Source organism: Chenopodium quinoa, unplaced genomic scaffold, assembly GCF_001683475.1.
Source record: "Chenopodium quinoa cultivar QQ74 unplaced genomic scaffold, ASM168347v1, whole genome shotgun sequence".
NCBI classification, from domain to species: domain Eukaryota; kingdom Viridiplantae; phylum Streptophyta; class Magnoliopsida; order Caryophyllales; family Amaranthaceae; genus Chenopodium; species Chenopodium quinoa.
The window spans coordinates 8,519,234-8,534,942 of NW_018742418.1; the positions used below are offsets into that span (position 1 = coordinate 8,519,234).

The window sequence follows — 15,709 nt, forward strand, 5'->3', positions numbered from 1 at the left end:
TAAAACCCTAAGCTATGCACCCCCTTAGCCTTCTTGAACCGTTCTCTGCACTTCTCAAACCCAACACGAATCCCATGAACTACTATATCCTTTAAAGTCCCCTCTTTCATATTGTACACTACCAATACCTCATTAGTTCTCCTACAAATCATCATCACCATTTGCTCCTTCCCCAACAAACACAGAGGCCTAATCTCCGAATCAGAGTAATAGATTGGGATTTTAGTCCATGATTCCTTGACACTATATTCGTTCATCATTGCAACAAATAACTTATGACATGTATCGGAAATACATAAAGGAAAAGCACAAAGACACCCTCCAAGTTCGACAAGGTCATCAAACATAAACTCTTCATCAGTGTTATCACAATCAGAAATTTCAGAATCATCTGATTCAGACTCCTCACTGTCATAACTACCTTATAATCATCATTAACTGAATCATAACCAATCCAAAAGAAAGAGGTTTAAGATCAAAAGGCAAGCTCAAACTCGGCATTTCCTTAAATCTCCCTTTGTAGTTGGATTAATTAGCAGCAATTTGTAGTCGTCATCACAAACTAAGATCAACCCATCACAAGTAGAGGTGTCAATTCAAATATTCGGATCGGGTCTGATGTGCTCGGGTCGGGTCAAGTCAATTTTTAAAGTTGAGTCATACCAAATTATTGTATCCACGCGAGTCAAAATCTGAATCGGATATTTTTCGGATCGGGTCGAGTGTGGTTTTGACACCTCTAATCACAAGAAATCAATCGAAAATAAAAGAAAGAAAAACGATGATCATCAAAAGTGAGTTTTTTTAGCAAAAAGGGTCATTTCGTCGAACAGGTGGTGGGCATTATTCAACTGGGTAGAATAGAGGGAGCCAGATTCTGGGGAAAAAAAGGATGAGTGATTCTTCTGCAATTGGGCGATGTTTGGTTCGATTTAGATGGGTTTTGATGGATTGGGGTTGGGATAGAAGAGATCTCCATAACTTTGATGCGCATCGAAATCGACCAATGGATTTTGCAGGTAACCATGACATTATTTCTGCTATCTCTTCTGGAAACATCTTCAATTCTTCTTCTTCGTTTAATTTTTTCCAGAAATTTATAGTATTGAAATATTCTAAAGTTGCAAATTATATTTAACGGAGGTAATATATAAAGAGAAATGGCTTTTTAGATGATAAATTTTTTTTTTCCAAAATGTCCTTTTCAGTTTGCAAAATTATCTCTCTTGTCTAAAATTAAAAACTAAAAAATAATTTTTTAAAAAAAATTACCTATCATACTAAAAGCTCCATTTCTTCCACATAAACTCCTTCTAAATTTGCTCATTTATAGTTTTTTTTGTTATTCTTTCTTTCTCATGCTTTTAGTAAATATTTTAGTTGTATTATTAGTTTCACAACTCCAAATACACATGACTGTGTACACGCATAGTATGTACATGTGTGTACCTTTTAGCTTGTTTTGTATAATGCTAGAATTCAATGTCAATTTTTATTTTTTTGATTAGCAAGTATATACACACACAAAAATACATATTGTATTTAAAAGCATCAATGTGTACCTGATGGATTAATATTTGGTCATATTCTAATGTCTAGTCTAAATATTTCCAATTTGATATACATTTGTATTCGGTATTCTGATTTGACTATACTTTAATCGTATTTGTTCACTGCTTTGTATTATTTAAAATTATATATTTTTTCAAGTTAAACACATCTTAATATGATAAATACACATAAATAAGATATATTAGTATGGTTTGGTATGAATGAATTTTAATTTGTATACACTGACTGAGATATTTTTAGAAACCATGCTCTATTTGTAACTGAATTGTTTTAAATAGTTGCATTTTGTATGTAATTATGTATTCAAGTAAATTGTTGGATGGCTTTCCATACTTTCATTGGTGGATGGCTCGGTTTCATTATTGCTTGAATTTAGCAACGCACATGGTACACAGCTGCATACTTTCACTAGCCAAGGCTAAATAAATGCAATCAAGCTACTGCCAGAACTTGTACCAATGTTTGATCTTTTCATCTTTATTTATGTTGTTAATGAATGATGCATACTCAAACACTGTCCTCGTCTTCTTGACTACCCCTTGTTCGGATGCCATATCAAGATTCTACACTCAGCTCAAGGCTGCCCTGACAGTAACCGGGCGATATCAAGGACTGTTTCTTATCTAAATGTACTAATTAATTGCATTCATTTATTTGCTTGATCTTTAAAAATTATCGATCTTCTTAGTAAACAGTAATATTTATTCCCTGGAGTTTCTATCAGAAGAAACTGAAACTGCAACTTGAATCCTCAAATGTGCAGCACAACTGCACAAGAGGTACGATACGACACCAGAGCATCAAACGATCAAATAAATACGAAGTATGAGTTATTTTCACATTGACATTCTTACAAATCACCTAAAGAGGACTTGTTATGGCCTGCCCAACTTTTACATGTCATGATATATTTATTACTAGCATGACTGCATTCCTGTCTATACTTTGGCACATACATTATTTAACACCACAGAATTTTCACAGTTACATTAGAGTACCAGAGAAATACTTTAGATAATATAAAACTCTTAAGAAAATGTAAATAGTAGTGTGACTTTTTCAAAGAAACTAGGCAATAAGAAATCCGACAATCAAACAAGAAAAACATATTACTTAGCTGCCATGTGCTCTGTAGGAATTATAGCCTAACATTCTCCTACAGCTTAGTTACTGCAATGAGGCGAGACAAGGCTTTCCATGAAGCTCCCTCCAACACCAAATCTATCCGGAATGCCATGAACTACAATATCCTTGACAGTTCGTTCTTCCAAATCGTACATCACCAATGTCTCACCAGTTGTCTGCTCATCCAGCACCAGCACCATTTGTTTCTTTCCCAACAAACACAGAGGTGTAATCTCAGCATCAAAGTCACTTATAAAGATTTTAGTCCAAGATTCCTTGACACCATATTCTTTCATCATCGCAACAAATATCTCATGACATGTGTCCGAAATACTTGAAGGATAAGCACAGAGACATCCTCCGAGTTTGGCCAGCTGATCGAACTCAAACTCCTCACTATCAGTATCTGAAAATTCTTCAGAATCGTCTAACACAGACTTGTCATCATCAACCAAACTAGAAAGTGGCACTTCCTGAAAGATCTCTTTCTCCAAATCAAATGCTGCAATAGCATACATATCATCTGAAGGCCTAAAAGCTACCCAATTGATATATCCATCAACAGAAACCACAGAAGTGTACTTAGATTCACTATGATCGAATGGAGAATTTTCGACGCTCTTCCAAGTACCATTTCTAGCAGAATAAACACTAACAAGCATCTGAGCATCAGTGCCACTATGAGAAATCATAACTACCTTATAATCATCATTAACCGAGTCATACCCAAGTCCACAAGTAAGAGGATTAGGAGCATAAGGCGAGCTTGGTAATACCTTAATCTCCCTAGTAGTTGGATTTATCAGCAAAAACTTTTCTTCCTCGTCTTTAACTATGGTCAACCCATCACAAGAAGCTAGGTGTAAACATGAGGAAGAGAAATGGTGACCATCAAAAGTAAGCTTTGTAGCTAAAACGGAGGTCAATTCGTCAAAAAGGTGGGAATTATTAAACTGGATAGAATACAGGCAATGAGAATCATGGGAAACAAGGATGAGTGATTCTTCTTCTCTAGGGAGACGTTTGGTTCGAGTCAAGTGGGATTCGATGAACTGGGGTTGGGTAAGAAGAGATCTCCATGGCTTTGATGCACATCGAAATCGACCAACGGATTTAGCAGGTAGCCATGAGAATATCTCAACTATGATCTCATCTGGAAGCACTTTCAAATTTTCTTGTTCAGTTTTTTTTTGCAGACATTGTATAAAATGCTTGAATTCTTTGTTCAACTATCAGTTTTTATTTATATATTTGTTGACAGCAAATTTGCACTAAAAACAGAACATGTTAGACAGAGAATCCAGATCTGCTTGCTTGAACATTGGACCAACTAATTGTCCACTAGCACTTAAAATTCATTGTTATTGTTTTATGTATATTTTTTGCTGTTATTGTAAAGATTAATGTAACTGACTTACTGTTGACTTTTGCTTAACAAAGTTCTTTTTCAAACTAAAACATCAGTAAGAATGGAAAATACAACACTGATTGAAATAAGTTGTTAACATAGTAGCAGAAATGCATCTTTTGCTGCTTTTTCAATTATTGTACAAAGAAATAACAAAGAAAATAACCCTATAAAAGGGTTTTATTTTGTCACTGACATATTCCTGTCTTGATTTTATTCAGCTGCATCAATTTTTTTTTAACCTGTTTTACTTAAGAAAGGGCAACCCATCTTCATATCAGCAGCAGAATCTTCCACTTTTGTACCCTTCGTAAGAGCACTAAGCAGCTCACCGCGATCATAAAAGAACTCAACTTTGATTATCCTCATCTGCTCATCCACCTATTTACAAACACAAAACATGCCAAATTATGAAAGACCAGGATGATTTAGGTTGGTCCGACCTTAGTAGCCTAACATAGTAAGATGTCATATTTTACCTCAAAAATAGCACACCCAAATAACTCAACTAGTTCTCCAGTAGGAGGGTGGCCTTTGAAAGGACCTTCCATGTAAGCCCAATGCCTAAACTTATAAGCAATCACCGGTGGACCCGAGTAGACTTGGAGGATCTCAAAGGCGAACCCTCGAGGGAATGTAGTTCTGAAGAGATGGTGAGCTGATTCTCTTGTCTCCTTTGTTGGGTCATACAAGCGTAACTCCTCTGGTAATGAAGTTTGTAGAAACCCATTATATCCTCCACCCATTTCGCCTAATTCCTTCAATGTTAGCGGCTTCCTTCCTTTCATTGTAGTTGAAGACCATAGAATATTATTGCTCGTCAAACAAACCATAAAAGGCAAAACTTAGAATATCTATGTAAGGTGATTGAGCTTCCTCTTTAGTTGCACACCATGCACCAATCATTATGGTGCGAACTAGTTTTTCAATGCACATATTTGGGCATTATTATTTTTAATTATGTATAAAAGTTGATATTTCAAAAATAAACATTAATAAAAAACTAACAAAATACATGTGAATACAATGATCAAAGTTTTTAGTTTTTCAAGTAATATTCTAATGTAACAAACAAACAAAAAGAACAGAAAGTAACATTTAATTTATTTGTAAAAGAACCTTAATACTTTGTTTTTTTCTTTTAGTCTATAATATTGAGATTATATGTTGTATTCTAACTAAATGATTTCAATTAAAAGAATTATATAAGGCGAGAAGTGAAGTAGAAATGTGATACCATTAACGCTAAATGTATATTTGGAAGCATCCAAGGATTTATGGTCTTGGGGATTGACCTTATGGAAGAGTTCCATTTCCATTGTCTTCACAAGATTTTGCACTTTCTCTTCGAGTGAACCAGCCGGCCATATCTTGCAATCACCAAAGACTTAACATAAGATACACACCAACTTGGGAGTACAAAAATTTTTAAATGCATACGCGCACACATGAGGTTTGTTATTTCAAATATGTAATCATTGACTATTTAATATTTCATTCGTCTCAATTTACTTGATACTAGGGGTAGCTAGTCATGTGTTAGGTTCATTGGACAACACCCATAAAGTTTAATTTAAATGGATAATCAAGTTCAATCGCAAGCATCATTCAGCATACCAAAACCACTACCATTATATACTAAGTACGTAGTATTAAATAAATTAATAACTATATAAATAAATTGTCATGATAGAAATAGTTGTTTAATTATTCATTTTTTTAGACTTATTTATTGTATTAGTTACACTACCTCAATCTAGAACGTTTTCTTATTATTTGTTCTATTGATTAGTTGCCTCTAGACATTAGTGGTCTAATTTCCCGGGTTGAATTATTTCTAGTACTACATAACTACATTCATATGATTGGTGTTTCAAAATCTTCACTCATCTTTTTTCCGGTTTTTCAAGAGTTGGATTGGGTTTCTGGGGTTAGAAACATTTCATGTTAATTAGCTCTATTTGAAATGGGTCGGGTTTTAGATCAAATCCGAGTCAACATATGAATAATTTTTGCTATCACTTTTTCAAGGATAAGGGAATCCCCACACTCGTGATTGTGGACTAGCAATCCTAACTGCGAGTACTACTTGGTAGCGACTTGCTATAAAGCAGAATAATAAGAGTTCGACGGATATAATAACATATACTCCATACTACGTAAATGAAAGAAAGTTACCTTAGTCCTGCCTTCTTCAAAGAATTTGTCGACGGACATCGAAATTAGGAGGAGCTCCAAACACCCATGTGGTGTTCTTCTCACCTTCTCCATACATGAAAGAACGATACTTGTCTACTGTCTCGCTTGATGACTCCATTTTCTGTTTGTAGTAGAAGACTACTATGTTTCAGTTTCAGGTTTATATAATGGAGTTGTTAGACTTATCACCAATTAGTCAATTTGATTCAGCTTACAAGAACAAATCATATTTTTCTCTCTTTTTTTTTTTTTTTTTTTTGGAGCCTTGTTGAATTTTTTGTACCATATCAAATTGTTTACTAAAAGATTCCATAGTGTACCTTTCTACATCCTTTTTTATTTGTAGTCTAATTGTTAATTTGTCCATAAAGATAGTTTCAATGAAGCTGACTAGAGAACGCTAGCAGCCGCTAGCTCTCAAACACAGGATACTGAAAAGTCATTTAGGGTGTGACTCGATTGGGGATAAAAGCATTTGTATCATGTATGTAGCCATCATTTTGTTAAACGTTGTCCTAAAATTTAACTCGTATAAATATTGTCCTACTTCCCAATTTACCTTATTCTCACAGTCCTTATCACTAAACAAAGTGCTACTTGGTTTGTAGATATGAACTTTGCAGTACACAAGTCATACACACTAAGTGATGCTTGTGTTCCTTTCCAATAGCTTGTTTAAACTACAACATATTGCAAGCTACTCATTTTTGTCCTTGCCAATTGCTAGCTTTTATTTGGGCATTTAACTCTTACTGCAAGCTTAGATATGCTCCGGGCTTTTGTGGCATTAACCCATATTAGAGCAAGTGCAACAACAACGATATCCAAATTTTGATTCATGTCCATAAGATGTGACTAAGTGAATGCCACAGACATACCACAGCTCTCCTCCTTTATCGGGGCTTGAGACCGGCAGTGAATGCCACAAAGTGACACTCACCGGCGGTGAATACCAAATGGCTCTCATAGGCGGACTTATATTAGAGCAACAGCATTGGAAAATAACCATGTGATAAAGAGTTAAATGCATAGCTACTAACTGGCCATTGGAGAGCCAAAAAAAGTTGAACAGCTTTTAAGTCATTGTACCCCTAACAAGCTGCAAGCAAGATCCCTGAGAGTGTGACTCATGTTTGTACTACTCCAAAAATCTAAGAATTGAATCACACACGCATCATTGTCATTTGCGACTATCTATAACAAACAGGTGCTTATGAGCAGCCACAATCAAGTTTACAAGGTATGAATCATTAAGATATGGTGTTAGGCTGGTGGCTTTGTTGCTTTTTGTCATCAAAGGCAGGTCTACCTAGGCATAGGCACAAACTTCTGAATAGATGCAATAAGTTTTCAGTTGTAGATTGAGTACAATCATGAATACAAACCTTAAATTTTTGGGCATCCATTATTGACAATAGTTATAAATTCATCCATGGCATCTGCCATACTAGAATAGCAATCAACAAACCTCTTCAAGTAGACACAATGAGTGACGCTTAAAAACCTTACTTGACTTGATGCATTATGAATCTGCCATAGGAAAAGAACCACATCAAGATACAACACATTATAGCAAGATTTTAGTCACAAATTCTAAGATATGACCTAAATTTTCAGTTCAGTTCAACTACAATACAAATAACTGGAACATGATTTAGATCGATGGTAGTATTCCATTTTTTGGAGAAGATTCAGTTGGAGGGGAAAGGGAAAGTTATTTTACTTAAAAAAAAACACTTTTACTCTAGTTTTTTCCAAAATATGCATAAAAGGTCTTGGTCTACCCTACAGAATTATTCAATATAAAAAGGCCAGATACCATATAGAATTGTTGAAACTACCTCTCCATTCCGCAACAAGACTGCAGACATCTTGATCTCCATGTACACTATGAAAGCAGAATTTACATTGCTAGCTCTAATTCCATTCTCAGTAGCTGTATGTCAGCGTGATTCTCTTGTATTCTGCTGATTCTTGCCAGTTTCAGACCTGGGTTTTGCTACTTCTACAAATATTACCCTGCCATCAAGAAACTGATAGCAGAAACAGTTAATAATATAAAAAAAAAACATTAATTGTTCATATGTGCCTCGAAAACAGAAGAAGACACTGAGGCTAGGTTTGTCTACTTAAGTGAAAGCAAGAAATAAAACTAGCAAAATAAATTATATTAGTTCCATTTTCAACCACATTGTATGATGTATTTACAACTATGAAGCACAGGATCAAATAAAAAGAAGATAACCGGCTAAGTGCTAACAGCCATAACAAGTTAGCTATGCTTTTGCTGCACTTATTCTTTGAAAGGAAACAAACACATGTATGTAGTTGAAGACCCGAAACTTAATAGATGTTGTGCTATGTGACTGTGTGCCACACGCAATAATCAATAAAGGGGTCACCAAAATGCTAAAATGCTATTCTAATAAAAAAAAAATGCAATTATTTGGTAAAACTACAAGAAAATCGAAGGCATGTGTGTCATCACTCAAAAGTCAAAACTGTAAGAAACAGCAGGCTATATGAAGGTAACAACTACACATATAACATTCCAAGCTTTAAGTTGCATTTTAGCCTAAAGGACCAATATAGTGAAATAACAGGAACTATATTTTGAAGACGTATGGATTTGGGCCATTTGGCTAAACAACAAATTTGGGATAACCTGACAAATTGACAATCAAAAAAAAAAAAAAAAAAAAACAAGTTATAAAATCAGCAATTCGTCAATAATTTCCAATTTAAACAACCGACAAAACATACATTAGGCCTCTATTTGACTAAATGACTTTGGAAGTTAAATCATCCTAGATTATATAACAACAAAGATTACACACACGATATGTATACATTCCCAAACAGAAATACCCATATAAAACACCATTAAAATAATAATATGATTGCAACAAGCAGCAAAAATTGTATGGTGATGTGCTCTTTCAATCATCTTTAGAACAAGCAGTCAAGATTTCTGTAGCCTAGCAGACACAGGGATATATATGTTCTTCAACTTGATATCTTGAACTTTTTTTCTAGGTAAATTGAAGATTGCACAAGATCCTCTGTGGCAGAGAATATAGCTCACTAAAATAACTCGCGTACCTTGTGTTCATATAAAGTCAATATACGGAGCAAAGAATATTACTGCCAACATATACAAGGATTGGTTCACCCACTCTGCCTAACTCAACGTAAGCCTACCGTATGCTCTTGGGATACAAGAGTTGATACATGAGTAACCCTAGTGATCCACATTTTTGGCTGTGAAGAGGATCTAGTTCTATCTTTAAGGTATCAAGTCAAAGAAAAAGAGATTTATAAGCTACTATGGCATTAATTGGGTTAGTTCTGTAGAAACCAAAAGTGTACATCAGCTCAGTATTCTACTTGGGAACATAAGTAATCTAATGAGGTTCTAAGAAACAACAAAGAGAGGCACCTTCATCAGCTGAAGCCAAATACATGTTGGCCCCCAAAGCTGGTTGAGAAGGAATCCTTTTTAATTGGGTAATCAGCAACTGCATCTAACAAAGATCATTTATGGAAATATGTCTACAATTGGGATGAGAATATGGCATATTGGCATGTCAGGCTAGAATTGACTATTGAGATTAAAAAGTTTCTACAGGGGCAGCAAGAGAGCACAGCTGCTCAGATAAGCATGAATCAAAAAGATTCTAATGACAACATTGTTCTGCAGCAAGACTAGCAACAAAATAGATGACAAGGGTAAGAGCTCCCAGTTGCTTGTAGGCTAGTTCTAAGTGGTTGAAAGGAGTATCCATGTTTAGTTGCAAACAAAAAGAAAACTGAAACAGTGTGGTCAATAGTTTTTGTAATATGGGTAATAGCCACAATCAGATTGAAGGGAATGATCTTTCAGCCGCTACAAGAGAAAGCCATGCCGCAAACGGGCTCAAGTTTTATGATACTGGCAGAAACAGCATAGACAGCACACTGCTGTCCTTTCATACCATCACCAAACTTATAGTTGAATAGGAAAATATGACCCTAAGAAGTCCTACCAGGTTCTCACTGGCTTCTATGACAAAAAGAATATAACCATAAAATCTTCAGGTAAGAAACCATCAAAAGATATAGAACAGTACACATCCCACATTCAAACCCATGAACTGAGAATTGTTCTCCTAATAGCATTGAAAAGGTTTTTACAGGAGTACATACCTTTCCATGCATTCCTTCTATGGCATTCATAGACTCCTCTTCAGTTTCATAACGGAGGAAAGCAAAGCCCCTTGGTCTATTGGCGATTTTATCCATTACTAGGTTAACTGCAGTAAATTCAGGGATATAAGACTTCAGAATCCAATGGAATAAATAAAACTAAATGCAAAATTGCTGGTTGATGCATATGCCAAAAGGTTTATGAACATTTGTATGATTAGTCACCTTCCACTAGTTGGCCAAACTTTTGGAAAGCATTTCGCAAACTTTCATGAGTAGTGCGAAATGAGAGACCTGCACGCAGCAGCATATATTAGGCCACCAGTATGCTTTGATATTGTTTGCTATAGAAGAACAGAGGGAGGGGGGGGGGATTACGAGTTTACGACAATCAGCCCACAAATTATATTATTAATAGCTAGAAATATTAACCAGGACAACAAGTTGTTATCACAATACAAAGAACCAATATACATCATGGTTCAATATCAAGTTGGCTCATGTGCGATCCGCCAATTTTCCATCTCTTTGATTGATCAGTATCATGCCATGGTTGTTACTCAACCCCAACATCGCAAATTATTTACCAGACAGATTCATTTCCTTGGTCCTCATACTAATGAAGTTAGTTTGAGGACCAAGCTGCCCCTAGTTCTCACGATTGTTGCCAGTGCGTAATTTGGCTCAATTCAGATAATAAAAATGAAAGGAGAGGGAAAAAAACAAAAAAACCATTTTCTTTGCGTGGCTGTCAAAATTTGCAGATATTTGATATTTCTAATCTACTGCTAGTCTGGAAATTGATTTTCCTTTCTGCTTGGCAAAAAGAAAGTTGCTTTTGACTCCTGCTAGTTAACAAATAGTATCCTAAATTCCTTGATATCATCAACAAACCTATGTCTCATCCTCTAGTGCCAACTTAAAAATTTTGCAACAAACTAAAATACAGACAAAATTGTACCTAAAACACTAGTGTATGTATCTAATTTAACTGATGAAAACATTCAGAAGAAAAGTCCTTTCAAAACTCCAAAAATTGAAATAAGACAGCAAATAACACAATTCGAAGCCACTTGATGAAGCATGAAACGCAATTCCAAGTAAAGTAACAAACAAATTTAAAAGAGGTTTGTGCATGTAGCAATCCAGAGACTACAAGAGAAGAGCAAGCACTAACCACTAACATATAACCTGGTAGTCATGGATGAAGTAGAACCGGATGAAGAAGAAACACAGGCCATGACAAATCGATGACATGAGGGCACTCTGCCATGGTTGTTGACATGAGAAGAGAAAGAAGCATTTGGTGAGTGACAAAATTCAGAAGAACAATAGGAAATAAGCTGAGAACAATGTTTCTTTATTGGTGATCTTTGTTTCCAAGCATCTTTCGTTTGTGATGTGATAGTACAAGGAGCAACAAGAAAGCCTGTTGCCAGCATCATCTGAAAGAAACACGTCAAAGTCACCTCTTTGACCTTCATTTGTGCATGTAAATACATGGCAACTCTAGTTGAAATAACACATTCAACTCTTTGCAACAAATAAATAAATATATGAATGAAATTGCATGCCCTATGTACAAGATAACCATTTGTTTTCCATTTGAGGGTGTAGCACAATAATACAAGGCAGTAGCAGTTAATAATTGTTCTTTGTAATGATCATTTCTGTGATCGAAATTGCATTTAAGAGCAAATATTGACAATAGGCCAGCATGGATCTCACTGTTGGCATTGGCATGGCTCCAAGAGATCTAACTGCAGGCACCATCACCTCTAAACAGTCAAGAAGCTAATGAAAGGAAGAAGATTAGATAACTGCATTTAACAGATTTGCTACATCAGATATTTTGGCTGCAAACAGAGTCCATGTCCTAATTTACCGTGTATTTATGAAGTTCATTTTTTTCCCTTACAATGCATATTTATTCAGCTCATCAAAAAGGAGAGCTCATTCAGTCATTCTTTCATGAAACAAGCTTCTCTTGCAGGAACAGCGTTTGGAATTAATTAGCAAAGAAACTAAGACAATTTAGCATAAGTGATCTCTACTCTCTAGGCCAAAAGTCAAGTGCAATAACAAGGTTCTGCCAGATTGCAACATTTTGGCTACGCATTAATATCTAACCAGTTGACGAGGATTTACACAGGTTTTATTAGCTGCTTCTATGGAGTTTCCAAAAATTCATCGATCCTAGTGACCAACAATCTAAGAAAATTGCAGTGAACATTTATACTTGATTCATTCTAGTTCACTTGTATCTATTAGGTGGGTACTTCGGAATCCAACTCATCAAACCAGTGACCGACAACCGAAGTGAAATTCAGAAGAAATTCCTCCTTTATTCAATGCTAAATCACTTGTAGTTGTATCTATTAGGTGGGTACTTCGGAATCCAACTCATCAAACCAGTGACCGACAACCTAAGTGAAATTCAGAAGAAATTCCTCCTTTATTCAATGCTAAATCACTTGTAGTTGTATCCCTTAGGTAGGTACACACTTATACTGAGTTTATCCAGGTTCATACTTGGTACAAACGTTTCTGTTTATATCATTTTCAATATTGCAATTGTATATTTGATCACAAAGGTTGAATCACAAATGTTGTCATTGAAACCAATATATCACAAAACTCTATAAACACGGATAATCGATGACAGTTTCAACATACAACATTTGTGACTCACTATACAACATTCGCAATTCAATAATCAGAAATTGATATTGCTAGAGAGCCAACTCAACCAAAAGCTTAAGTTGATGGTTGAAGTCCAAGATTAAATAGATATAAACAAAAGAATGTTCATTCCCGGCTCGAACTAGGAAATCCCCATACTTGGAAATCTAGTATAATTATGTTTCTATCATTCTATGTTCTTCATTTCTATAAAATATATATTTTTCACATACAGCTTACAAAAGCCTAATTCTTTTTCATTGGAAATGAATCAAATTCAAACAATTGCTTCAAACCCAAAAATCAATATAATTAAGCAAGGCATTCACTTTACAGGTTTTTCTATTAAACCTCAAACTTTAATTTCTACAAAATTAATGCCAAATAAACCTCAATGTTGCAATTTCTACAGAATTACTGCCAAATAAACCCCTTGAATTTCAAAATCAAATTACCTAAATTTTGAACTCATAAAGTTAAACAATGACATAATACAACTATAAGATAAAAGATTATTTACCTAGCAAGTACTCGTAACTGAGTTTGTTATTGATGGAAGTTTTGAATATGCCCAAAATCCTTTCCTCTCAAAAATCTGATTTGATCTTCAATTTCTGAATTTGGAGTTGGAGGAAAGACGCCCTTTGGTTCAAATGCTAATGTTCAATTCCAATGCTCCATCAGCCCAGCTCACTTCTATGTGAGCCCAGGAAGGCGGCCCGCAGGTCCAACAGCTCAATAGGCCCAAAATGCATCATCCGCAACATATATTTACATTTTTACTGCTATAATTAGCAAGCGAAGTGCAAATCCCAAGGTAACGAAAACGTTCATTAACTTACCCTCAAGTTTTTCTTAAAAAAAAAAAAAAAAAGCATACCCTCAAGTCTCAAGTAACTTAATTTAGGAATTGGAGCGGGTATTCTCGAACACCCCCAAGCTTAGATGCTTAAATTACAGTATTTGTGTGCAGGTAAAATAAGGCTCAAGAAAAAAGAATTATCCTCGTAAGAAGGGTTTCATAATATTAAATTTTTCTTACCTATTCAAAAAGAAAAAAAAAAATTAGGCTCAAGATCAACATTTTCCGTACAACTTAAGAAATATACCCTTAGCTTGGTGATTGTTTTATGCCTTAAAAATAACAATTCAGCTGCATTGTTTATTTATCACAACATGGGTACCTTATGCATTTTTTGAACATTAAGGAATACATAGTGTAAATTGGTTGGTTATTTTCATTTTTAAAAGTATTGCAATTTATATAAGAGGGAAAGCAATATAAATTGTTGCAATTATATAGTATGAAAAGAAATACTATATGAAGTATTTAATAAGGGTGCTAAATAAGTTAAACAATGTTATACTCCATATTAACAAATAGACAGTGATTACAGCGTCGCAATTTACTGTTTAAAAAAAATAGTTTTAATAATCCAACCTTTAGCTGATTGTCCAAAAAAAATCCAACTTTTCAGTTATTATGTAATAACCAAACCTTTCATACTCATTGATTTAAATTTCTAGATACATCTTAAAATGTTTCAAGTATGAATCAAAACTACTGTTTTTAACATAACTTAGGATTCTTGGCAATGAGATTGAGATATTGAAAGAGACTACACTACTCTCATTCCATAAGAGCATAACCCCAAATCTGTCTTCTTTCTTCCAAAAAAAAATATAACCATTTGCAAGTTGCAAGCTTGCAACCATAAAACTATCGTCATTTTCACATTCTGTGTAAATTAATACTCCGTAACAAACTACATAAGCCAAATTTCATTAAAAATAAATGAACAAAAAAGTTCCTAGCTAGAAACAAAGCTCAATTTACCCTGAAAATTTTGGCTAGTATTATTCGAGAGAATTACGGAGAGAAAGAAAGGTAAAGAACAATGCGGTGGATACAGTTGAGAATTGTGGGCATGGAAAAACAAATGCAATTACTATCAATCTATTGTGACACCGACAACATCAGGCATAGTACTAGCTGTATCACTGTATGACTTAACACGTTATGTATAAGACTAGATAAAATTAGTACTCACAGTAAAAATTGTAAGATAAACTTAAGCCGTCTCATGTGATAACTTATATGGAGTAATTTTGTAACCTAAGTTATAACCGATGATATATGCATAAGGTTTGTAACTTTGTATACAACACATTTCGTAGTTCTTACATAAGTTACATTAACATTAATTTCATAATAATGAACGATAAAAAAAAATTTGTCAATTAGCTATAATTAATTTTAATTTGCACTTACAATTTCTGCAATTGACTCATTACATGATTATATCATATGCTATGGTTGTACCAATTATCTATTTTCATTGTATTGATTTTGCAACTTAAATTTGTGAAACTTCAAAGAATGATAAGTTAATCTCAAATCGGATGAGGTAGCTACTTTCAACCTCCCTCCCATAATTAAATATGGGGCCTCATCAGTCACCGCCTCATATAAACTTAGGTGGTGTGGTGATAATCCTATACAACTAGGAAATGTTTGGTAGAATTAAATAATTAAAC

The 15,709-nt window shown here is 34.6% G+C and overlaps 2 protein-coding genes across 2 annotated transcripts; both read right to left on the reverse strand.

Annotated features, from left to right (window-relative positions):
* Nucleotides 1-2,387: 2,387 nt before the first annotated feature.
* Nucleotides 2,388-4,303, reverse strand: LOC110714501 (F-box/kelch-repeat protein At3g06240-like). The gene is made up of 2 exons (XM_021893034.1): nt 4,298-4,303; nt 2,388-3,926 (listed from the first exon to the last, which is right to left on the reverse strand). The coding sequence occupies exons 1-2, from the start codon at nt 4,301-4,303 to the stop codon at nt 2,736-2,738; spliced, it is 1,197 nt and encodes a 398-aa protein (XP_021748726.1). The 3' UTR covers nt 2,388-2,735.
* On the reverse strand, nt 4,138-8,244 carry LOC110712771 (pathogen-related protein-like). Its single transcript, XM_021891222.1, is given in 6 exon segments — nt 4,138-4,486; nt 4,585-4,886; nt 5,343-5,475; nt 6,284-6,316; nt 6,318-7,834; nt 8,146-8,244. Coding segments are annotated over 5 exon segments (717 nt in total). The 5' UTR covers nt 6,423-7,834; nt 8,146-8,244; the 3' UTR covers nt 4,138-4,342.
* Between the last annotated feature and the right edge of the window lie 7,465 nt (nt 8,245-15,709).